This window comes from Aulonocara sp. 'chitande type north' Nkhata Bay, linkage group LG6 (genome assembly GCF_057382095.1).
Source record: "Aulonocara sp. 'chitande type north' Nkhata Bay isolate Kocher_YH1m ecotype deep benthic linkage group LG6, A_spYH_male_GT1.1, whole genome shotgun sequence".
NCBI classification, from domain to species: domain Eukaryota; kingdom Metazoa; phylum Chordata; class Actinopteri; order Cichliformes; family Cichlidae; genus Aulonocara; species Aulonocara sp. 'chitande type north' Nkhata Bay.
Genome location: NC_141349.1, coordinates 22,765,267 through 22,792,263, shown reverse-complemented (window position 1 = coordinate 22,792,263; position 26,997 = coordinate 22,765,267). Strand labels below are relative to the sequence as shown.

Sequence of the window (26,997 nt, the reverse complement as noted above, 5' to 3'; positions counted from 1 at the left end):
CACTTTAAAAACACACCTGGTAGACCAAAGTGCTGTACAATACTAACTCCACACAGAAAGACCCCAGCCTGATGTTGGAGTTGAATTCAGGACCTTCTTGCTGTGCGGCAGCAGTGCTAACCACCGTGCCACCGTACTGCAGTAGGTTATATCACCACCTAAATGACACCGTACAAAATAATATTTCATTTTATGTGCTGGAATGTGCAGAAAAAATAGAATTGGGCTGAAAGATCTATCGCTTTATTACCTTTTCAGGTTGTAAATGGTGTTTTTAAAAAATAACTAAGTAATTAATTACTTTTGAAAATAAGTAATCAGTAAAGTAACGTGATTACTTTTGAAAATAAGTAATCAGTAATTAGTTACTATTACTTTTTTCAAGTAACTGGACCAACACAGCACCCCACCCCCCAAACCCCAACCCTGATAAGGACAAACAAAAGACAATGGATGTATAAATATCATATTCATGCATATTACAAGGGTAAAAATGAAAAATTTGATCCACATCAGAGTGAAATACAAGTTAATTTTCAAAAAGGATTTCTGAAGAGGTGAGCACTTAAGGGTTAAGTGGAAAAAATATTTTGAATCATTCTATGTGGAGTAGACATGTGCATCATATGGCTCTATTGTGTTTCTTTCATACAGTGTCTTTGTGCAACTCGTACATGTGTGAGGTTGTCTGTGGACGTCAGTCAAAATCAAGTGCCAGTATGAATTTGTAGACCTCCCCACAACAAACCCGTCAAACCAGCAGAGTCATCTGGCAATGGCGTGTCCAGCGGGGTGGCCTGGGGAGGCACAGGCCACCCCCCCAACCAGACTGGCCACCCCAGGTGCCACCCCAAAGGTAAAACAATAAAATTCAATCAAATGTACGATTATGACCTGCAGTCTATCTGGGTCAGATATAAACTAAGTTTAGGTGGAGTTTATTTTCGTTGTGCTGACTTTTTACCGTCAGTTGCAATAACTCGTACTGCGTTCTAGCCAGCTTGATGGAGTTTTTAGGTGGGTGGGTTCTATGATGTTACTGATAGTGAACTTTATTTTATTCATAAGGTTAGTTAGTAGAGTTGCCAACGGCTCCTTAAAAAAATGGGATGGTCCCTCATTCAGAGAAAATATTACACGTTTCATATTGAGCTGAGAAGAGACGCAGTTTGTCCCGAACTTTAGCTAGAATGAAAAAAGACACAAAGCTGGAGTTATTCTGTCGTTACGCTGCACAGCTGCCTCTTCTTCTCTCATTCTCTCCCCCTGCCTCTCCTGTTTCTACTTCAATCATGAAACTGATCAATGATCAGCTGATCGGCTTTTCTCTCTCATTTATTTATCGCCCACTTTGCGCCAGAAAGAGGAAACCAGCAGATGTCGCACTAAACAACAGCAGCACGTTTAAGCTTGATCAGCTATTGTTAGAATTTATTTAATATTAATTTCTAGTATCAGCTGATGTTTGCTGGAGCCACAGCTGTAAAACTGCTGGTCATGATGTTGGTTTGTATATGTGGTGAGAGGGAAACATGAAGATGAAACCAGGAGATGTCCTTACTGAATCATCAGAGCTGAACAGGTGATGGAGAAACAGGTTTACCTTTTAGGTGACATGAATGAGTTGAAGGGAAGTTATGAACTGTTTCTGAGAGACAAATAACACCAGGATCCTTTTCTAAGCAGCTGAGCTGGTAACTGTGCAGAGGTGGATCTAGGAAATTTTTGCCAGGGGGCCAGGTAGGGCATTAACAAGGAAAGGGGGGCACAAAGAAATACTTTTCTTTCTTATTCTCATTTAAAATATCTCGCTTTTATTAAATAATTATCTAAATCTTACAACCAAAGTTTTTATCTGACGTAAAATGTATAGAAATCATACATATACCAACAAGACTGTACATCACTGTCACAACAGCATTTGTTTTCATTCAAAGTCTTTATGGCTTTAATACCTTTAATACCAGTCTCTAGTCAAAATGCCAGATTTTCTGTCCCGGTCCAGCCCTGCAGGTTAATACTGGCAGTGTCACCATGCCAGCTGACTATATTTCATCATCAGCCAGTGTTGTTCTTTATCAATATTACCAAAGTTTACCATAAGGCAGCATAGAAAGTATTTACTTGCTTTCAGGTTTTATTCAAATATTAGTCTTTTCAGTTGTTTCCCCACTTTTTTCCTGTTTCAAAATCAAACACCAGTTTGTGAGAAGATTATCTTCTTTTTTTAACAGGCAGATAAAGTTTTGCATTGGAACTGGCTAATTTGTCAATTGTTTGTTACAAATGTTCGTATTTTAATATTAAAAAATGTTTTTGCCCAAAACATATGTGCACTACATGTCAGTAAAAATACTATGCAAATATTGATGTCCTTGAATGCTGAGTAAACACTGACAAAGCACTGATTGTATCTCTTGTACTTTATCAACGCAGTATCTAAAAACTTTGCACCGTAGTGGTTAAAATCTCATTCTAATAAGAGTTAAAAGCGCATTCGGTTATTAGGTTAATAGGGTTATTGAATTATGGTTAATGGTTGGTAGAATTTTTTTAAACATTATCTGCCAATTACATCTGCCACCCTTCTCCTAATCTGTGCCCCTACCTGGCCCCCCCAACAAAAATTTTCTAGACACGCCACTGTCATCTGGATTAAGATCAAGCTCCACAGCTCCAAAGCTTCACAGCTCTATTGTACTTTTAACATTTCTAGTTTAAAAGAAGAGTTAGACACAAAGAATTACACTGGAATTGCAGTAAAACTAAGAAAGATTGAGTCTTTTTAAGAGCTACAGGGGCTCTTTTGCACCATCAGTTTTTTTTAATGGGTGATTTGAACTGCTACTCATGAGAAAACATATGTTGAAAAGCAGCATATGCTGTCTTGCCAATTTGTCATTTTTGATTTGAGGCAGCTATGGAGGATTAAAGGAAAAGAAAATGCAGTTTCACCAACAGTGAAAGAAGAAAACGAGATTAACGGAGCTGTGCAGTCAGCACAACATCAAACTGTCATGCAGCTGAAATGAAAAAATACATCAAACCAACTGGGTCCTCCACTGAAAATAGTACTATACAGTAACGTAATTATGAATGTTGTTGGAGAGGATTCACGTACAGCTGGCTGGTGTACAAAGCAGCAGTGCTGACCGTTTGGGAACCTTTTGGAGGATGAAGTACCCAAAAACTGTAATGGCTCAAATGACAGCTTGAGGCTGTCAAGCCAATCCAGAAATCACTCTCTTCTCCATCTTCCAGAGACCCTGTGTCTTCATTAGGGAAATTACATTTTGGATTTTCTGAATATTATTATATGTGTTTTATTCCTTGCAATAGTGGCTTTATTAAGCTATAAATTGAACCCATTGTACCTTTTTAAAAAAAAAAATTAGTTTCTCTTCAAAATGTAATGCTTAGGTTTTTTAATTATCAGATCCAATGTGTGCACCACAAACTACTGTTTACAATCCTGTACAAACTATCAGAGCAATGTGACCCAATTTTGAACTCGTAACAGTGTATATAAAGGTGAAAAGATTCAGCTGATGAAGAACCTCAACTTGGCACATAGAATACAGACCATTAGACAATCAGAGGAGTTCCCAGTAAAGGTGAACTTGCAAGTTCTAGATTTAAATGGAAAAACACAAACTGGAAGCCATGACAACCAAGTGAAAACAAATGTGGCAAGACAAAGCAAACCAGAGATGAAAAGCCAAGTCAAGTCAAGTCAAGTCAAGTCAAGTTGGCTTTATTGTCACTTCAACCATATACAGTTTAACAGTACACAGTGAGGCGAAACAACGTTCCTCCAGGAACCAAGGTGCTGCATGCAACATAAATTTACAACATAAATTAACAGAAAACACTAAACTAGCTAACTAAGAGGCCTAGTTAGCTGGCTAGCAGAGACAAGACAGACTGACCTAACATAAATTACAACATAAATTAACAAAAAAACAAACAAAAAAAACCTAACTATCTAACTATCTAAGGAAGACTTTTTTTGTTATCAGACAGCAGACAACAAAGTGCACGTGCAAATGTGCAAACAAGAGCAGCAAAATGACAGAATGATACAAAAACACAACGTAACATAATACAGTTTTTGCCCGTTGCTTGAACACCATGAACCCATGCCTAGACTAAAGTAACACAAGTTGAAGCTTTTGTTACCATACCTCAAACACATGTACCCCTACCTTAAACAAAAGCGCTGCTTTGCACCCCAGTTCCAATTATGCAACACACCTACTCCTTTATGCAACACACATGGTCCTGCATGCTACACTCCATTTCATACATAAGACACTTCGCTCACAAAATGAAATTTCAGGGTGCCATTCGGAAAACACATGTATCCAAAATACAAAACACATCGGGTAATTGCAACCGCTCAAATACACACCTGAAGGCACTTACTTGCAAAACCGAACACCAATTAGCCAACTACAAAAAGCCCTCAGCGTAGCCATTTCAAGAACTTTGCAAGCATGGATGGAGGGAGAACAAGAGGAAGAGGAAGAGGTAGAGGAGGAGGAGGAAGAGGAGGAGGAGGCCGAAGAGGCCATGCACGGACCCATATTTCTGATGAAATAAGAGCAACTTTGGTGGACCATGTCATCAACCATGGCCTGGCTATGAGGGAAGCTGGGCAGAGAGTCCACCCACATCTAAGCCGCTTCACAGTGGCATCTGTAATACGAACATTCCGACTAGAAAACAGGTCTGTCTTCACCTCTCTACCTTCTGCTCTACTCAGATGGTTTTATAGCACTGTTCTACAGTATATACCATTACCATATCAAGTGTACGGGGTGCTAATGCTCCTTTTGCAGCCAAAGTGGCTGATTCCTTATATTGAAGTACAGTGTTGTACAGTGGATGACACAGTACATACAGTAAAGTACTGTAAGAAAAATAAGCAAACCAATGACAATATGTGGTTGTATTTCTCCAGAATGACTCGAAGACCTTCTGGGGGAGGACGCCAACGCCTGTTCACACAACAGCAGGAACTTGCCGTTGTGGACCTAGTGAGGGCAGACAATGCCATCCGTCTCCACCAGCTACGACGGAAAATACTTGCAGGCAGGCGAGTGTTCAGCAACATAGACCATGTGAGCATCACCACCATCAGACGCATCTTGGGTAAACACAGCATCACCATGAAGCAGCTCTACAGAGTCCCATTCGAGAGGAACAGTGACAGGGTCAAAGGACTTCGAGCTGAATATGTACGGGTACGTGTAACTGTCCCTTACATTTACAATAGAGTATTGGTGAAGTCCAGTAGCAGCTGAATATGTACCATATCAGTACCACATGGATCTATTCTGAGAGCTACACAGGTACCTGTGTGATGGGGTGAGGGTGCTGTATGTGTAGCACTGTAGTACAGTGATATGTTCCCCTTTTTTTCAGAGAATCTTGGCCATGGATGGAGCTGCACAGCCTCATGAATACATTTTCATTGATGAAGCTGGATTCGACCTGAGCAAAACAAGACGACGGGGTCGTAATGTAATTGGCCAAAGGGCAATTGTGCACGTCCCAGGGCAGCGCGGGGGAAACATCACATTATGTGCCGCCATATGCCTTCGAGGGCTTCTGCACCATCATGCAATACTAGGTCCATACAATAGCCAACACATACTCACATTTCTAGATGCTCTCCATGATATAGTTGTACAGAACAGACCAGATCAGCCCAGGTTTGTGGTGATATGGGATAATGTCAGTTTCCATCGGGCTGCTCTGGTCCAGGCCTGGTTCTCCAACCACAATCAATTTGAAGTGGTATACTTGCCCCCTTACTCACCATTTTTGAACCCTATAGAGGAATTTTTTTCGGCTTGGAGATGGCGAGTATATGACCGCCAACCACATGCCCGCATGCCTCTTCTGCAGGCAATGGAACAGGCCTGCGGCGACATTCAGGTGACAGCAATCCATGGATGGTTTCGACATGCAAGAGGATATTTTCCCCGGTGCCTAGCGAGAGAAGACATTGCTTGCGATGTCGATGAGGTCCTGTGGCCAGACCCCAACAGACGGCGGGATCCATGAGCCCACTTATGCACAATTGTCATGGTTTTTTGTGTTTACAGTATAGTGTTTTTTCTAATGCAGTATTATTGTGTTGTTGTTTTTTTTTTTTGCTTTATCTGAATTCATGGTACTGCAATGTACAATATTGAGTAGGTCTATTTGCGTTTTTGGTTGTTTGAAAATGTGTCTCCTGTAAATGTGCCTTCTGAATAAACAATGGAAATCAAGGACTGCAGTGTTTTATATAAAGAAGACTAGTGTGTTCCCCCTGATCTGTCAGTGTTTGCATATGATGCAAGTATGTGTCATTTTGTCAACAGAGTTACATTTTGACAAAGGAATGTCAGGTTTTGACAGCAGAGTTTAGGTTTTGGGAGTAGAGTTTCAATTTGGCACAGATGTGAATGGTATATTTCCCAGTGTTGTGTCATGTGTACTTGTGTGTACAGTTTTGGCACAGAGAGCGGAGTTTTGCAAAATGTGTTCAAGCAGTGGGCAAAAACTGTAATAAGGTTTTGTGATGATGAGTTGAGGTAGTGGAGGAACAGTAAACATTCCTTAGTGTAGCAGCAAAAATTAGGAAGTACAGAAGTTAGTGCAAAAAGTCCAGTAATAATATTGTGCAAAAGAGCATTTACAGGTTGGTGTGTACGATGGTTTGGTGGTGTAGGTCAGTGTGTTTGCGCTTGTGTTGATTAGTCAGTCCAGTCTCAATGTTTTGAGGTAGTTGAGTTAACCTGAGTGATAATGTGTGTGTGTGTGTGTGTGTGTGTGTGTGTGTGTGTGTGTGTGTGTGTGTGTGTGTGTGTGTGTGTGTGTGTGTGTTTATCAGTCAGTCCCTTTTTGCTGAGGAGACGGATGGCTTGTGGAAAAAAGCTGTTGCACAGTCTGGATGTGTGTGCCCGAATGCTTCGGTACCTTTTTCCAGATGGCAGGAGTGTGAAGAGTGTGTGAGAGGGGTGTGTCCGATCAGCCACAGTGCTGGTGGCTTTGCGAATGCAGCGTGTGGTGTAGATGTCCTCAATAGAGGGGAAAGAGACCCCGATGATCTTCTCTGCTGTTCCCACTATCCGCTGTAGGGTCTTGTGGTCCGATATGGCACAGTTCCCAAACCAGACAGTGATGCAGCCGCTCAGGATGCTCTCGATAGTTCCTCTATAGAAGGTGGTCAGGATCGGTGGTGGAAGCCGGGCCTTTCTCAGTCTTCTCAGAAAGAAGAGACGTTGTTGGGCTTTCTTGTGCAGGGAGCTGGTGTTGAGGGACCAGCCGAGGTCCTTCTCCAGGTGGACGCCCAGGAATTTGGTGCTGTCGACGATCTCCACAGAGGAGCCGTTGATGCTCAGCGGTGAGTGGTCGCCTCGTGTCCTCCTAAAGTCAACAACCATCTCTTTTGTCTTGTCAACATTCAGAGACAGGTTGTTGTCTTTACACCAGTCCGTTAGTCTCTGCACTTCCTCTCTGTACGCTGACTCGTCGTTCTTGCTAATGAGACCCACCACGGTCGTGTCATCAGCAAACTTAATGATGTGATTTGAACTGGGTGTTGCTACACAGTCATGAGTCAGCAGTGTGAACAGCAGAGGACTGAGCACACAGCCTTGTGGGGCCCCAGTGCTCAGTGTGGTGGTGCTGGAGGTGCAGTTCCCGATCCATACTGACTGAGGCCTTCCGGTCAGAAAGTCCAGGATCCAGTTGCAGAGGGAGGTGTTCAGGCCCAACAGGCTCAGCTTTCCGATCAGTTGTTGGGGGATGATCGTGTTGAATGCTGAGCTGAAATCTATGTACAGCATTCGGACGTGTGAGTCCTTCTTGTCCAAGTGTGTCAGGGCAAGATGGAGTGCAGTGGAGATGGCGTCGTCCGTTGAGCGGTTATGGCGGTATGCAAATTGAAGTGGATCCAGTGAGGGGGGCAGTAATCCACGGTTTCTGGTTGGGTCGTGAGATGATGGTCTTGGAGACAGTGACGTCATCGGTGCACTTGTTGATGTAGCTGGACACTGATGACGTGTACTCCTCCAAGTCAGTGAAGTCGCCGTAAGTTGCAGCCTCCCTAAACATGTTCCACTCAGTGCTCTCGAAGCAGTCCTGAAGAGCAGAGATGGCTCCTGCTGGCCAGGTTTTCACCTGCTTCAGAACCGGTTTTGATCGCCCTGAAGTGAAAGCTTCATATGACAATTGTCTCAAAATGGGACCCTGAGCCACAGTGTGTCGTAAAAGCAGGTCAGTGAATGAGGCCACTGAGACTGAGAAGGGTGGGCAGACCTCATAATTTGTGGGTTTGGTGTTTGATGTGAATGAGAGAAATGAAGCATGGACTGTGCAACTAAATGTAGATTCCATCCCAGTAGAATTTAAGATCAACACAGGGGCTGATGGTGTTGTGATCTAGAAATTTCCTTCCCACTGTTGCCAAAGTGCTTGCTCATAGGGGGTCATATGATTGTTGGGTTTTTCTCTGCATCTATGAAGCGCCTTGAGGCGACTTATGTTGTGATTTGGCGCTATATAAATAAAATAAAATTGAATTGAATTGAATTGAAATGTTTGAAATTATTTGCATTTCATTAATCCGTGGAAAAGATTTGAGATTTCAGAAAGGAGTATTCTAATTGTATTTTTGTTTTGGACATTTTCTGTGAGTTATTCTAGTTATACTATCCCCAAAAGGTTCAAGTTCAGACTGGCTTGTGATGTCACGAGTGAGCATGAGTGAAAATGTGAGGAGTAGAAACGAATATGAGCAGTGTGAGATGAGAGAACGTGTTAGCTATGGGATGCTATGCTTCATTAAACTCCAAAACTCAAAAGAGGGTAATAAAGTTGCCAACAGGAGAATGGAGTCATGTCTCTTTGAGAAGGACAATTAAAACCATCTGACCTCCATCAGGAGGGGAGCTGTTGTGTCTCAGCTCTTTTATTGTCACAATATGATACAGGGGCAAAGACTATCCTTTTAAAGACTTTGTAGTCCATGAACACAAAGTCAACAACCTATTCAGCCATTTCCTGTCAGTTAAGATGAATCTGATGAGGCGTGTGAGGTGTATATCAAGACAAGTGTATATTAGCAGCCTTACGGGGAGCACGGCACTGCCCACCTGGTGCCTTATTCCATGCTGCTGAAAGTAGAAGAGGAACTACAAAGGATGGAGATCAATCATGTCATTGAGGTGGTGATATAACCTACTGAATGGTTAAAAAAACTGCACTACATCCTGCCTACCCCTGATTAAAGAACCTAAGTGGCACAACAATATACCGTATTTTCCGCACTATAAGGCACACTTAAAATCCTTTAATTTTCTCAAAAATCGACAGTGCACCTTATAATCCGGTGCACCTTATGTATGAATTCTGGTTGTGCTTACAGACCTCGAATGGATTTTATGTGGTACACCGCGCTCAAATGTTGTAGTACAACTTTGGTAAGCTATGAAGCCGCACCGCTTGATGGATTGTCGGAGCATTACGGCTACCGTAGTCAGGAGCCTCGTGGAGTACTCTGGGTCCAAAACTCTCTCCGGTCCCAAAGTCAAACGAACACTGCGTTTGTTCGTCACTGAGAGGTAACTGAGAGGTCACTGAGAGGTAAAAACTGTCTAAGTTCTTTCATCTTTAATGAAATGATCAGCGTAGTTGCTTTACGAGGTGTAACAATTAAGTTTAACATCCAGGAATCCATGAAAACAGAGTTTTCTTTGCGGAATCAAACTCAAAGTAATGTCAGTACTTCAAAGCTTTAAACACTGCATGGTCATAATCTCTCCACACTCCATATTATTCATTGCAGACCCTAGAAGACTTGCAGATGCAGAAAATATAATCTCAGCTGCCAGTCAGGATTTTCTGTGAGACAGTTGGAGGTGCATTACAAGCTGCTTTCTGCTAGAATTCCCCTCACCTAATCAGACTTACAGAACCATACCAGTTGACCAGGTTTGGAAGGATTTCTGTTTATTAATTAGAGCTTAATTACAGCTTCCTGTGTTGTGAATTGTTCTGACTTAATGCCCACCGAATTGACCATTTTCTTGAATCATGAAACTTGAACTTGTTTGTGTTGTCCCATGGCTGTCTTTTGTCCCGTCTTCCTTCTCTTACCCCAACCGATCATGGCAGATGGCCGCCCCTCCCTTAGCCTGGTTCTGCCAGAGGTTTCTTCCTGTTTAAAGGGAGTTTTCCCTTCCCACTGTCGCCAAAGTGCTTGCTCATAGGGGGTCATATGATTGTTGGGTTTTTCTCTGCATGTATTGTAGGGTCTACCTTACAATATAAAGTGCCTTGAAGAGGCTGTTGTTGTGATTTGGCGCTGTATAAATAAAATTGAATTGCAAATTAAATTGAATTGTTGTCATTGTTTTTATGCAGCCTTTGCAGGGCTTTTTTAAGCACTAATAATTCTTAACTAATTTATCTTTTTCCAGTGGATGAAGCAAGTCAAAGGTCTGAAGTTGCTTCCAATGCAAAATTGCATTCAAAAGTCCCCTGTAAGAATCCACAACATGCAGAGAAGAAAGCGCGTCAGTAGACTGCCAAAAGAAAACATATTCAATAGAGAGAGAGCAACAACATTAGTTGTATCGGGTCACACTCTGACCACACACACACACACACACACACACACACACACACACACACACACACACACACACACACACACAAAGAAAATGCTGAAATGTAAAAAGGCCTGCACGGCAATAATGAGAAGACAAAATTGGTGGATGATTGCGGGATCCTTATGGAAAGGAAAAACATCTTCAGACCTGGCAGTAAAGTACAGAACACTTTCCATGAAGTAGGCATATTATTATCCTACCATAAAGAGAGGAATTCACAAGAGTAAATAGAGAGGGCCCATCACAACTCACTGTGCAAATCATTCGCCTGCTTCAAAAAAGGCAGGCTATATTAGGCTTTGTCCTAAAACTGACCTGTAACAGCATGACAGGAATAAAACAAAAGAAGAAAAATTTAAATATTGTCATGATCCTAGGTTTTTTTGTGTTTGTATGTATTTATTCTTACTCTATTTTCTATTTTATCTTAGTTGTTCTTGATTCTGTTATTGATTGAATTTTGATCTATATTTATTCTTGAGTATTTTTTAAGCACTTTGTATAATTTAACATAGTTATAGAGTTGAATTCCATCAGTGTTTGCTGTCTCATTCTTCTGTATCAATTTCCTTATGGTCAGTTTATTTATGTGTCTACATTTCCCATGGTAGTTCTTACTTCCTGTTTTATTTTGGTAGTAATTTGTATCCTATGTCTTGCTTTTAGTATTACTTCCCCTCACTTGTGTCTCATTGCCTTGAACATCCTCAGCTGTTGCTCTTTACCCTCCACTTTACTCTTGTATATAAATAGTGCTGTCTTCCCTAAGTGTTTCATTCAGTTCCTCTAAACCTGTCCCATGGATTTAGTTTCACTTCACTCTGTGGACTTCATGTTTTGCTTTCTGGACACAGAAGGGAGGCCAGCAGAAATCCTACTGGCACCCTGTATCTACATATCCTCAACCTTTTACACTCCATGAAGTCAACAAACAAGCAGCATGTACATGAGTTCCAGATAGGGCTGCATGCTTATGGTCAAGATTAGAATCAATAAAATTATAAAATAAGGATCATCAAAGACTCCAGTCACCCCAGACATAAACTGTTCAAATTACTATACTACTATAAACTGTTCAAACTACTTCCATCAGGCAGGAGGTACTGCAGTATCTGGTCCCGAACCAGCAGACTGAGAGGCAGCTTTTTTCATCAGGCCATCAGACTGCTGAACACTTCATAGACATCTCACCTTCACTTACTGGAACTTCGACATTATGCACTCCATACTGTACATAAATACCATTTCTTTTGCACAATATCCAACTGCTAACCTCTGTACATATAAGGCTACAGTGATAGATGGAGCTGTACAACCACATGAGGAAGAAGAAACAAGAGAAGCTTGAGAAAACCAAGGGTTGAGAGAGGAGCTAGAGAAAATGGGTTAAGGCAACGATGGTTTCTGTGTGAATTGTAGCACTTGGGGCAGTGACCCTCAAACTGGGTGAGTGGCTCCAGCAGAAGCTGTTCAGAAGAGCGCAGTTCATGGAACAACAAAGATACTACACAGAACCCTAAAGCTCTCAGGCCTTTGGTAGAGGACCCGAGCTCAAAGGATAAAGACCACCTGGAGGGCGCTTGGGATTTTTTTTTTTAATATTTATATATATTTTGACTATTCTCCAAAACATTTGTTACTTGCTGTGTTTAATGGCCACATACCATTGGCCAAATGAAATATGATGATGCGCTGTACAGGGTCGCCTTTTATGGGCATCTGAGCTGATGTTAGGACAGTTCATGCTAGCTACCATTGCATTGTTTTTCCTGGCCTTCATTCATTAATTATACTGGAGTTTGTCATGTCTTTTCAAGCGGTTGAATAAATTATTTGTGTTGCCTTGCAATGCAGACACAATTCTGCAACACTCTTCACATTTGATTTGTTCTTGGTTAACATCAGTTGCGGTAAACCCAAAGAATTTACAAACAACAAATGACGATCCACTTCTAGGAACATGCTCTTCATCGTGCCAGACATTTGATTTTCATTGTATATCTGTGTTTTAACGTAGCGTTATTCATCCAGACTAGTCCAGGAAACTTCGAGCTGCATGGTGTAGCTCACAGCTCTGATGGGTTCGTGCAGGTACGTCAGGTGCTTGATTTGCTTTTTCTTTGCTTTTTACATAATGGAATTGTATGTAAAATTAAATCTTGCTCGATCATGCCGATTAGTGGGAAGCCAAAATTGTGATTGAGATTAAAATGTAATTAATTTTTATCTCAATCACTATTGTCTATAGGATTTTTAGAAAATTATTGAAAGTTAATGTTATTTGATTTTTTTTATTTGTCCAATTATATTTGAGCTCTCTAAAAGAGAACCTAAAATAAAACATGGATGCAGTTGCTATTGAATGAATTAATGAGTTCATAGGAGAACCTGAACTTTAATTGCATGAAAAATTATGAAAATTATGTCACAGTCCAAACATTTACTGTCCTCATTGTATCGCATGCAGATAAACCTAAAAAAAATCACAGTAGGAAAGAATGATGGTAGCGTTCCATTAAGTGGCATGATACGCCATCATATTGAAACCTTGCAGCTTGTATCTACTTTCAAAATAAAGAGAAGCATAAATAAACACTAATCTGTATATGTGAAAGAACTGCTCTCTGAATTTGCTCTTTTATTTCTGCCAGAAAAACCACAAGATAATTTTATTCACAAATGTAATGCATTCTGTCTAATGTGTCTCTTCTGTTGAAATAAATAGTTAAAATTGGGTCATGAATAACAGCTATATAAATACATGTCTTGCATGGTAGATAATTGACAGAGGATTAGGAAAAAGATACAATTTAACTGTGTTTATAAGAAATAACAACCACAAATTAGCCCATTCTTTTATTTTATTTTTGGTTATATTTCTTGGTTCACAATAAAACAGCTAACTTTTCTAATCTTTGTATACGTCTTTACATAACTGCAAACCTTAACATGTACTCCCCGCGACAGTAACTACATTACCGATTGAACTTTATTACACTGTTGAGTTTCCTCATCTCACGCAAGACTTAACTCACAAAGAAGTCTTTTATTCACATTCCTAGGCTCTAATTAAGTGTTTAAGAGGCTCCTCAAGAGAATACAACTTAAGCTAAACATTGCTTAAGAGTTAATCAGTAGATCCAAGCACTTTTTCCAACAGTATCCAGAGAATCACTTGAATTTTTGACTGTCTGCATACAGATAAACAAACTTAAAATTTCCCCTTAACAGTGTTTTATCCATTAGTTCTTGTGACTGCAGGGGCACAGGGAATGGAATGAAGCCATTATTTAACCTATTAGTCACAGCTTTGTTTGACAACTCAAAATATCTCACAATACTCCTTGCCCTGCCACACAAAAGGATTTTGCACGGAACATTCTGATATTGCAAACATCTTAGATCAAACCACAGGAGAACACTCACAGATTTATCAAGTTAATCTTCACTGGCCGGAGTTCCAGTCAGGCGATGCTAGGTCTCCAGGCTCATAATTTGTCACATAACTCCTAGTTCAGGCCTGGCAAGTTCACAACCTGGTGCCTATCTCAAACCTTGCCTGTTGTCTGACATTTCTCTAGTGCAGCTGTGTAAGCTTTTCTGAATGAGGTTAATCTCTGGGGGTGTTTGAAAGTCAGTGTGTAAGAAAATGTAAACTTTAAGTACTCATTTTCACTGATATTTTTTAACTTCAACAACTAGACTACGGTGCAAAGACAAAATTTTAAACTGATTCTTGAGAATGAGGCAGATCACTGGAATCTTTTCTAGCTCAGAGTGAGCAACCTATGAGACACTCAATAACCAGTTGATTACTTACACCTGCTTGTTAACACAAATACTAATGGACAGCCTGTTAGGGTATGGGTAGACTAGCTCTGGTTTTGTGTTGTATCTTGTTTCATGTTTTGTTTTTTGCGAGCAGGTGTGTCTGGGGTGGAGCTGGGTGACAGATTATTTTACTACCTATGTGGTAACACTTACTGGCCTCTGTGCGATACTTACTGTCTGCATTCCTTGCATTCATTTAACCTTTCTCCAGCGTCTGTTTCCACCGACTCACCTCTCCTTCCAATTGTGTCTCAGTCTGAAATCGCAGCTCCTTTGGTCTGTTTCAGATTTCACAGTGAAAGCCTTTCCTGTTTTGTTATTTAGCACTGTCTCTGTAAATAAAGGTTACATTAACTCAAACATTGTTCTTTTGAGTCTGGTTTTTTGGTCCACCTTTTGGCTCAACCTGATATAGCCACTCATAATGGTAGTGACTCATTGCACTTAAACATGTAGATATGGTGATGGCAACCTGCTGAAGTTCAAACTGAGCTTCAGAACTGGGAGGAAAGGTGATTGAAGTAACTTTAAACGTAGCATTGTTCTTGGTGTCAGATGAGCTGGACTGAAACTGCTGCAGACAATGATCCATAAAAGAGAAAATATCCAGTGAGTGATCGTTCTCAGTGTGTCTGAAAATGACAGCAGGTGCTGCTACTGTCAAGTGAGAGCAGGAAATCTAGACTACAATTTGCATGGCCTCTGCAAAATTGGACATTAGAAGATTGTAAAACCATTGCCTGGTCTGATGCGTCTTGACTTGTGCTGTGACATTCAGATGGTACGGTCAGAATTTGGTGTAGATCAAAGGATTCATCTCACCAACTATTGGTGGTTCAGGCTGATGGTGGCAGTGACGTAATGATGTCAGAACTATTTCCTCAGCTCCGTTAGAACCAACTGAGCCCACAAGAGAATCATTCCTGATCATTTCCATCTCTTTATGACCACAGTGTACCTATTTTCCATCTGTTCCACGTCACAAAGCTCAGATCATCTAAAGTTGGTTTCACGAACATGACAATGAGTTTGTTTTACTGTAATGGTCTCCACACCCACCAGATTTAAATCCAGTTTAGCCCCTTTGAGATGTGATGGAACAGATTTGCATCATGAATGCACAGCTGACAAATCTGCAGCAACAACATCCTAAAAATTTAATGATCCCTTCTTGGTTCGGACCCATGTTTGAGGACTGTATTGCATTTTTTAGAATCAGTCTAAGCATTTAACTCTTGCCAGCTAATATTACAGTGGCCTGTATGTCAACCCTGCCACTTACATAGGACAGAATGGCAATCCTGGGGTGAGATATATTTTCTATGAGAGCAAACTGTAAACAATTTGACAGAGATCTGCAAAACAGAACCCTAATGACCACCTACCAAATGCCATTTGTCATCATTTAAAACACAGGTAATTTAAACTTATGTTAGAAAAAGAAGGTGGACAGGGTGCACAAAAGGTAAAGCTTACATGATTAAGTTGCCAGAAACCCACACAGGGCACCATTAAGAAGTATAATGCAGGTTTTACAAAATGAAAACAAGCTAATGTTTGTGTTTGTTGCTGGTTGCTGTGTGTTGGAGTCTTTGCTAAGTTTATCCCTTTAGCTTCATAGAACCCAATCTATTCATTCAGCTATTAATTATGTCTGACAGGATCAGGATCAAAATCTTTTTCAGTTTTCTAAACCCTAGACAAATGAAAAGTCACAGGGCTGACTTTTGAGCCTTGCCAGTTGTGGGAAAAATTATTTATTGTACCGTTATTAAAAGCTTGATCTGTTTAAAGTCAAAAGTATTTTTGTCCATTTTATTTTATCTATATTTGCATTACATCCCGTCTGTGTTTTGGGGCTATTTAAGGAGAGAGTGAATCAAATGAGTCAAATGTTCTGGAAATGACTATTTTTCCAAAAATCCTCCACCACTTGGTTATCTGTTAATCCATTAATGTGGGATGAAAGCGTTCAATTTGGATGCACTTTTGGGGTGTCGTAATAGCATTTAAAATTGTATTGTTAAAGTGCCACATAGCCTTTAAAGTGTAAGTGAAACAGAACTAGGAAACTAAGGTAGGTAGGTAGATGCCTGCAGAGTTTAAACATCACACTGTTTATGCCTCTGTTTGCCTACTGCGGAGTGTCAAAATGTAACAAAAGGCAAATGCGGCAATCTTCAGACAGCCCAGAAATTAGCCTGTCACCCCCGGCTGTTTTCAATCAGGCTAATTAAGAAAGTGCTGAAAAACTTTTTCCACACATTTGTCAAATAAAGAAAATTGCTGCAGCATGCCATGATAAGGATATTGAGTGTAAATTATTTTGTTCTGCAGTCACAAGTCAGAATATTTAAGCAAATATTAAAATATTTGCAAGATTTTAAAAATAGATTGTAAGAAGTGTGCATTGTTTTTAGCACATTTCGTGTGAGTTACATTGTGGGCCCAACAATGTAGGTTTATTCCTTCAGACTGGGAGTATGAGCAAAATGTTTTGAACTGCCCAACGGATATGTGCAATTTTTTTTTCATGACTTTCTTTCATCTTGAGAAGCATTGGATTCTTTGTGGGGAGCAAGATATTAACGCTGATAAGCACAACTGTGTGCTTATAGGACTGCATTTTTCACACATCATTTGCTAGCCTTCTTGCAAGGTGGGGCAAAAAGGGTTTGAGTGTTCTCTGCTGCCATAAAAGCAACATTAATTGCAGTCACTGAAACAGAATCATTCAGTGTTTTAGCAACATTAAAATCAGTTTCCAGAGCAATTAAAAATATATTTTCTTCAACACAGGAAGGCAAATAAGTTATTGTGCATTAAATGTCCACTTTGATAGGAAGCTTTATACCACACTGGTGGGTAAGATGCCACACTGCAAAAAAAGGAATGACCTGCCAAACGATCTGACACAGACCAGCAGACCAGCACTCCTAAACCGAATGCACTAGACATGGACTACTGCACAGCAATTTCCTTATTTAGTGTTGCAGATCCATGCTTGTACCTGCTGTATCACCCTAATATGTATTGACTCAAGATTCAGTGCTTTGCAGTATTTCATGTTTCAGCTCTGTGTTCTGACACAAATGCAAATATTTAGGTTGTAAATTGAAAGATTTGGGTCTAAAAATCATTCCTTGATGGAGTTAAATGTGATAGAGTGTATTTTTAAGGAGCATTAGATTTACTGCAGATTTGCATGAACACTGTGAGGATGTTTCCCTGCTGGTCCTAATTATCATGCTATCCTCTGAAAAGGACAAACTACACCCCCAGATATTTACATGTTGTACTACTATCAGTCATTAAAGTCTTGTTGTACCCACTGTCTCTTTCAGCCTTTGTAATCTGCTTCATCTCCAGATGATCGTTTGTTTGCACTCCCTGCCTACGATGTAAAAAAAAAAAAAAAAACTCCTGTTTTTAAACTGTGAGATTATGATCCGATCAACAGAGAGATACCACCACAGACAAAAAAAGTATCAGCTGTCTGATGAGTTTAACTCACTTTTCATGTAGACAGGTTTTTCTTTTTACTTGACTGCTGATCGTCGCATCAAATGCTGCAGCCGAAATACTGAAGACTAAGTAACAAGAAAGAAATAATCAAGGAAAGTTATCTCAAATGTTCTGCTTTGATGACAAAACAACCGGAAGCTAAAAGCTCCTGCTAAGCACATAAATTTCAAAGCATTTTTTAGATTAGACAAGCCATGCGGTAATGATGCTTTGAGGCGGCAGAGAGATGAAACATATCCAAGCGGCACAGCTTGTAACTGAAAATTTTAGGGGATTGAGACAGCAGCAGATAGAATTTCATTTACTCATTCTCAAAACAGCTAAACACTATTAGCCAGCTCCCTGTGAAAACTCAATAAGCTACCTCAAAGCTGTTTTTTTGTCACCTTCAAGTTGCCTTAATACTGTTATTTTTTTTTCCCCTTTAGCCAAACTCATACAGACTTTACTACGCCCACAAGGCCTATCACATTTACTCCCCTGTGATATCTGTCATGAAGGCAGTTTGTAGACCCATTTATAGGTTTATATCATTTTGAAAAATTGCATCAACAGCTTTGAATGGTCCCCTTGAGAGATAGAAGGCAGATGAGTACCTGGCACTGAACCCCCTTTCCCCCCCACTGTAATAAATTTGTCTGGTTTGTTAAACACTTCTATATAACAAGACAGAGGACACAACACACACTGGCTGTTTATTAAAGTTGAATTTAATGTTAAAATCTGTAACATTGTGCTGTCGATTTTTCCTTTCATAGGGACTGATCTTTGCACTGGATTTCATCATCAGACAGAAGCTGCTAAACCACAAAATAGATGTGAATTATTGTTTAGTAGCTGCAGGCACCAAAACTGACATAATGACAGAGAGTAGAATTAAGGTCTGTGCTGTGCCAACGCTCTGGCTGTGCAGCGATTATGTCTGCAGAGAGTAATGTTTAGCATTACACATGCATACATCAAATATAGTTTGACGTGTTTTTTAATCTCTGATTGCCAGCAAGTACATTGTTTCTCGTTTATTTTTTGTGCAAAGGTGGTAGCCCACTTCTCAAAACTGAGTAAGCTAATTTTTTACAAAAGGACATGTTTAAATTATTGAAACACTCGGGCTTACGTCGACACAGAAATTCATCACAATAATGAAAAGATAACGCAAGATGAGTAATAAAGCGCAAACAATCTTGTAACTGCAAAATCAAATGTTGCAATGTACTGTATGTGGCAAAGCAAACTGCACAAAACATTATTCTTGGATGCAGCACAGCACAGTAATAATCTTTTGTATAAACGAACAGTAATACTGAAAAGTTTTCTGGCTATCTTTTGTAGTGGTTTTTTTTTTTTTTTTACATTTAACGTCTTTTTAAAAATTGCAATAAGTCACAGCTACATTTCATCATAAGCATATTCTGTCACTTGTAAACACTCATAATGCGACGAAGAAGATCAATATACAATAAAGCTACAAGCAAATATATTAGTACTCACAGAGCAGAGCAATGAGAAATCTTTTGGAGGCCTTTATATAAGAAATGTGATATCGAATTAGAAAGTTATTCATTCTCATATTAACAAATTACTTGACATTTACCAGGAATAATAATTAAGTGTTTAAAATATAGTATACTGCTTTTACACCAAGAAGAAAGAAAGAGACCCATGCTGAAAGAAACTTTAAAGACACAACAAACAATTTAGTCACCGCTGAACAGAGAGAGGCACACACCGTGCTGTACATTCAAACAAACACATTATTTACACACAGAAACAGCAAAATACTTTGATTAATACGTCTCAATATTTAACCAACCTCAATAAAAATGATTGGACAACTTAAAAATGCAAAACACTAAAATGCACAGCATATATGTTTTCACATTCTTTGAAAATACTTTCATGAGTCTATTAACATTCAAATCTCTTTAGGATAATTAAGGACATTTGTGTTGTGTTTGTATGGCTGTACCTTCTGGTTGATTTACAAAAAAAAAAAGTTGGTTTTTTTTTTCTATACTATGTGACAGCTGAATATCTGTTCGCTATGTGTTAATCAACATGGAATATAAATGACAAAATACCAAAACTGTATTTAGCTTTGATCACAAAATCTTTTTTTTTTATTCCAAAGCTCGGTATGTTCAATAGGAAACCAAAACTATGATTATGCTTGATTACCAAAACAAGTGACAAATCTAATCTCTTAACAGCAAAATCTATGAATAGACCAAAAATATGAAAATTTTCACGTCTGAGACTTGATGAATGCTGAGTCATTGAGGATCTGCCACAGTATGCTTCCACTGTAAACTGTAAATTCAACACAACAGAGGTTGTCGTACTGCCTGGTGCCATCTCAGCACTTGATGTTCACACAAGCAACAATTTCCATGCAACACAGGGAAACAGCGTTAAAACAGCAGTGGCACCGGTAGCGGAACAACGCTATCCTTATATATTGCACGTCACCATGCAACTTCCTGTATTGTTTTCCTTTCACTTGACTGAAAAATATAAATAAAACAATGACGCCCTAGCTCCTAGATGGCTAGTTTGCGTTCAGTAAGCTCATTGAGCTGCCTGTTTATTGACATGGTGGAAATGAACTGGATTTCTCCTCTGGCTTATTGTAGGTCACCAGGAAACAGTTGCATAACCAAGAGTTACACACAGAGCCATGTAGTGCTAGAAAGAATTCCATCAGCAGCTGTTCCGCTGGTGACTCTCTGCAGCCACTCGTTCATGGCTTCTCCTGAAGCCATTAACGCCCATCCTTTGTGAAGTTCACAGCTGTTATGGGGTGAAATAAAAAACAGGCTTTTGATCTGATCTCCATCAGAACTGAATAATTTTATCATCAACTGAATGAGCTGTAGGACAGATGGCTGTGTTTAAATGCTTCTTACAGTGATTTGTATCAAAGGGTGAACTTGAATGAACAAGAGTTAAACTTTTTGCTCTCAGTATTTCTATTTCTAAGCTAACCAAGCACCGTGCGCACTTTTTTGTACATCTGCGGTGTAAGAATGCATGCGTATAAAGCTTTACACATGGAAATGTTTTGTGTACACACACATCTGGAAATGCTCATGTTCAAGGGAATTCTTCAGGCTGAGCGCTGGGAGCGCTTCCATTTTGTGTTTTCACAGCGGTGTCGCTGCAACCAGCAATCTCTGTGTGCCGAGAAGTGACGTAGCTTCTCTTCCTACCAGGCAGGGAATGCTTCCTTCCGGTGCCACCTACAGCGCTGCCATCACCTTCAGCAGGGTCATAAACTACCACCATGGTGTTATCCATCCGTGTCAGTGTGTACATACTGCTCTGGCGTGTTTGGGTTAGCCGTGTAGAGCGTAGTTCCAGCTCGTCGTAGCTGGACACCTTAATAAAAGGGCACCAACGAAATGCTTGCTTGAAGCCTGCTCGAAACCTGTTGTAGTGAGAGAAAAACACATGACAAAAAAATGAGTTCATTTGTCATTTAATTGGCCTTTATTTCTGTTAAATCTTGCATAATTTCTTCTAATTGAAAAAGCAAGTGTTCCCCTCCTTGGCTTGTAAATGAACCACCGTATGAGGTGAGGAAGGCATACAGCAAACTGCTTTCTGTATCACTTGGTTATTGTTGTTCTCATAAGCCAATTTGTGTCTCTGTGTTTTGAATGTTCTATTCTCAGTGACCATGGTGGCAGGCTGGTCTGCAATGCATGAAGGAAATTGTTTTTCTGCATAGTGAGGTGCAGAACAGCTGGCTCTGTATCATCCACTCATCCATCCATCTGGAGAATGCTATCACTCTCTGAAGTCACCAAAACCTTTTATAGAAATGCCTTTTTGGTCTATTTTTCATTTTTGAATTCATCTTTGGCAGAGTGGTGGCACCGTTGAGACAACTGTTTCTGTTTCTGGCACTTGAAAGTATCTCCACTTTTGACTGGGAGAAACTAGTATCAGCATCAGTATATGTGCTGTGCAGATTTAAATACCCTGTCATTTGAGTGGTAGGGGTTGTGGAGACAGCTGCTCCAAAGAGCCTCTGAGAAAACTACCAAGAAGGTCATTTTTCTCCTTGGTGAAGAGAGTAATGAGGCCACTGAATTTGTACCTGAGAACTATAACTGTCCCAAGCCTGGACTGAGTGGTGGTAACACAAACATCCTCTAGTCCAACCCTCAGGTACCCAATGACCTATCACTTGCCGAAGCTGCTCTTGAGGCCTGTGGCCACGACTCAATGTGGCCACAAGTGGATCATGGTCATCAGTGATGAGAAGATCCGACAAACACATCATCACCCACCAATCTACACTGATGAGTTGCTTGCCCCAAGTTATGTGTCTAGAATGCCAAGGCTCACACTGGGTAAATGCAGGACAAGGTTGTCTGAGAGGCCAGTCAGTGTTGAAGCACCTTAGGACAGTGTCTGCAGTTGGCTTAAGATTCAAGGGCAATTCTGATGAGTTTCAAGACACATATTATGAGTACGCTCTGTATCTTATCGACACAGACACAGGGTCATGTCTTCATTTTCACCTTTGCCTTTAGTGGGAAGTGAAGTGGTGTCTGTCATTATTAGTAGGGATGCTAGATGTGAAGCTGCAACGTAGTTGTCTGTTCTGCATTGTTGACCAAGTGTGGCTAGCATAGCAAATGTTATTTTGGAGGTAGCATTCCCCCAGGCAATAGTATTGCAACTGATATATTACTACTGAAACACAGCTACTTGAGTTAGCTAACAGTTAAGCATTAGCTGACTTCTTTATGATAAGTAGCTTATGATACTTCTTGGATAGAGAAGCTTACTTTGCATAGCTAACATTAGATAACACTGTAGGCCTTCCTAGTCATCATACAAATGCACTGAGGGAATGACAATCCCTTAACTGCTTTCATCTCAATATAAACAACAATCATTATGGGCGCCAGTTTAGCTCAGTCGGATGAGCAGGTGACCATATGCCGCGTGCCTTAAAGCGGCCACCCCGAGTTTGAGTCCGACCCGTGGCCTCTTGCTGCATGCCTTCCCCTCTGTCTTTCCCTCCGCTTTCCTGTCAGTCTTCGCTGTGTCTATCCAATAAAGCCAATAAAGTTAAAATGCCAAAAAATATATTGAAAAATCAAATCATTATGTAATACAGGTGTAAAAGACCTTGAATGAATTCCCTCATGCATCAGGTGCCTTTGCAAAATTAGTTGCACATTTGTTGTCTCGTTAAGTAGCAATGCTAAATTAGCAACACTGTTGTTACCCACCTGCTGTTGAGGCAGCAGTAGATGATGGGGTTGTACATAGTGGAACTCATTGCAAGCCACATGATCGACAGGTATACCTGCTGGATGTACTTCCATTTGCTCAGAAACTTGTTGAGACCTGTTGCAATGAAGTAAACATGGTATGGCAGCCAGCAGAGGGCAAACGTCACCACTACAACAATCATCATCTTAACCACCTGAAACAGAGAGAGTGCAAAATGATGAAAAGCATAGATAAATGACAATCATTTGAAAGAAGAATACGGTGCACATAACTTCAGTCCAAAAGCAGGCAAATTATACTTTTATTACTGTAATGCTGTAATAGGACTATCACACAAATACGTGAAACACCAAATAATTAGTACCAAAAATAACTCTTCTGCCAACTCTGTTATGGGAAAAGAGATGCTAAAATTAACGTTAAATGTCCCTGGATCAGACTGAGGCAATAACAATTCCTTAATTGGCCTTACTTCTGCTTTTTATACATGGAAATGGAGTAATGCTAATAATAATAATAATAACAATGATAATGTAATTCAGAATTTTTTCAACTGAAACATTTCATAAAATCATTTTGAATTGAATGACATTTGAAGAAAATCTGGAGAAATCTGTCATGAAGATCATTACATGGACTCAAGAACACTGTCTGTGAGTCTGTGGTCAAACAAATCATAATTTTCTTCTTCTTCTTTTTTGAAAAATAGACTCTGCATCCTCCAGACTAAAAACAAGAGACTCGTTATGACCATTCAGTTCAAAAGTCGTAATGGAATTGACGGCTTAATAGGCACCATCAATGCTGAGAGGTATTTATAGGTTTCAGAATAACAGCACAACTTCATAGAAGAACAGTCCAGGTGCTGAACTGCCTTGCCTGCAGTTCAATTCTTTCACAAACTGAAAACATTTGGAGCATCACAAAAATTTAAACAAATGAGAAAGAAGACCCAGGACCACTGAGCATCTAGGATTCTGTATCAGTCAAGTGTTTTAGCATGTTTATATTTCCCCCAGCATTCCAGTTTTTCTTTTCTCTTTTATCTATCTCTGTTTTGTTGATGTGTTACTTCCCTTGCCTTCCTTGTTTCTACTTGTTGTTTTATTTTGGTAATTGCGCTTCTTTGTGTGTTTGTCCTGTCTTTTTTCCAGATAACTTCAGATCATTGAGCTATTGTTTTTGTTTTGTTTTTTCATTTTACCTAAAGCTTCGGTATGAATGCACTGTTTTATCTTTTGTAAGTTTATTAAATTCCCTTTGTTAACTGCATGCCTTTCCACTTTTGCGACATCCTGCATTTGGAACCATTTAAGAATTGAATCAAACCATATCAATATGCCCATTTTAAACACGCTACATTTATTGAAAAATAAAGGTTAATAAAAATCAAGTCAGAGGAAAACCTACTTTTTTGCCTGACTGATGGCAGTTCAGGCAATTCTGAACTGCAGTGGATTGTATCTGGGTGGTTACCAGGAACAAAATCTCCAATACTTTGTTTCTTCAGAGAGAGGCTAGAGAGGCACCATGAGCAGAAAGCTTTGCAGATACAAAACAGACATGTCGGAGTCCTCCCTGAAATCTAAACAAAGTCTTGGAACCCTTTGTTTTGAGTATATGTTTTAAAAAGAAGTTTATGGCATAATACAAACTATGTGGTAAACCTTACTAGGTGGCTGCTGAACAGGGTTGAAACACTTAGTTGCTGTTTTATTTAATGACAGTGTCTACATTAAATGAAGGATGATACCCAAAAGATATAATACAACTTAAACAAGTCAAAAGACCAATAAAAGACCTTGTGTGTGTAAGTATAAATGTTTCCATTGCATGTACAATGATCTGTAGCAAAAGAATCCTCCAGCGGTGTAATTTATGGGGAAAAGCTGAGGGGAAGGTTTTGACTCCAAAGTTTATTTTACACTAGATTATTTGTAGGACCTCTCTACATTTATAAAAGGCTGGACATTTTGTTTGTGTGTCACAGAGCCTTGAAAGGATGACAGAAGATAAAAGAGCAAGACATAGTGGCAACCATTGCTTGTATCCATTTTGATTTCGAACGTGTTAACTGATGGTAACTACTACCATTTATATCTTATGGTCTATGCTGTTATTTATTTATTATTCTTGTCCATCTTTTAGTTGTGTTTGACTTTCTTGCATTGCCTATGGAGCCAGTTTTCAAACCTATTTTCTTCCTTTAAAGATCTTTAAAACATACAGTCTTTTAGAATCATTGTCAATCTCTCTGTGTTTACCAGCATGCCTTCTGCCCCTCATCTCGAACTGGTTTGAGTTGGCAGATGGGTGCCCCTTCCTGAGCCTGGTTTTGTCAGAGATTTCTTCCTGTTAAAAGGAAGTTTTTCCTTGTCACTGTCTCCAACTTCTTGCTCACAGGAGGTCGTGTGATCGTTGAGGTTTTCCCTGTATCATTTTAGGATCTTTACTTTACAATATAAAACACCTTGAGGTGGCTGCATTTGTGATTTGGTGTTATATTAATTATATATATGAAGTAATTCACTTGAACTCGATTGAGCTGAATTGAAATGCTTTCAGTGAACACTACAGGAACAGCTGTTAAAAATCTTGCTGCACTTTTTGATTTCTTGCAAATATACCTTGGAAGGCAAAGCCAAACAGGCACTTCCTCTTCAGGCTAAACATGCTCATAACTTAACAGAACGACAGACACATTTGCTAAATTCTCTTATTTTGTTTAAATGGTCCATATTTGGACGGCCAGAAAACGTAATCACACAAACTTAAATATTTACTTTAAGAAGTATGCTTTAAATAATAATAATGAACTATTATGTTAACAAACATAATATTAAAGGGGGAACAGAATATAAAGCATTTCTTTGAAGATTAGGTATCTGTACCATTGGGCATCAAACAAAAGTACAAAAAAGCACCTTTTTGGTAAATGAGTATAGGACAGAGTTTGTTTTTCAAGCTTTTACAGTAAAATGTAGTCCACAGTGGTCAACATTTTGTGTGCAGTAAAAATAACCCACAGTCCCTTCCTTATGCAACTATGGTCCATAAACAATATTAAAAAGGATATTCTGTGACGCACAAGAGACTGAAACAAATAATGGCTAGAGTGCAAAAGGTTTATTTCTACATACTCTACCTTGGGTGTTTTGGAGGTTATTGAAAGGAAAGAGAATATATGGGGACAAAGGGCTTATTCTGTCTAGCAGTGTACTCAAATGAGCTTTGAATTCAAAGTGACATCAGACAATATTAGAATGAAAAATTGAGGACAAACAGGGGCTCATACCTAAAATCATATGCTTTGTAACAGTCATGTTAAATTTAAGTGAAATCCAGCAAAAACAATAAGTAAGATGTAACAACAATTATTTAAAACCGAGCTCACAGTATTGGCAGTAATTTAGCACCAGGCTACTTATAAAGGCAGCAACTGCAAGAGTAAAGTATTCAGTCTAATATTCAAGCAAGCACTTTGACAAGAGTGGGAAGGAAAAACTCCCTTTTAACAGAAAGGAACTGCTGGCAGAACTAGGATCAGGGAGGAGCATTTGGGGTGAGGGGAGGAAGACAAGACACATTTTCCTAAAGAAAAAAGGATTTCAGTCTAATACCAGTATTTAAAAAAATCATCTAAAACACACACACACACACACACACACACACACACACACACACACACACACACACACACACACACACACACACACAC

The 26,997-nt window shown here is 39.6% G+C and overlaps 2 protein-coding genes across 2 annotated transcripts in view; one reads left to right on the top strand and one right to left on the bottom strand.

Annotated features, from left to right (window-relative positions):
- The first annotated feature begins 4,496 nt into the window (after window positions 1-4,496).
- LOC147327805 (uncharacterized) lies at window positions 4,497-6,087 on the top strand. The gene is made up of 3 exons (XM_086297594.1): window positions 4,497-5,246; window positions 5,428-5,809; window positions 5,918-6,087. Exons 1-3 carry the CDS (start codon window positions 4,497-4,499, stop codon window positions 6,070-6,072), a joined length of 1,287 nt encoding a protein of 428 aa, XP_086153720.1. The 3' UTR covers window positions 6,073-6,087.
- A 12,635-nt stretch (window positions 6,088-18,722) lies between these two features.
- The window catches only part of tacr3a (tachykinin receptor 3a), a 29,705-nt gene continuing 21,430 nt past the window's right edge, over window positions 18,723-26,997 (bottom strand). Inside the window, exons 4-5 of the mRNA XM_086295688.1 lie at window positions 23,276-23,472; window positions 18,723-21,453 (exon numbers count right to left, since the gene is read on the bottom strand). Of these exons, the coding sequence (XP_086151814.1) occupies window positions 21,120-21,453; window positions 23,276-23,472 (531 nt within the window). The 3' untranslated portion in view covers window positions 18,723-21,119. The remainder of the gene's footprint in view (window positions 21,454-23,275; window positions 23,473-26,997) is intronic.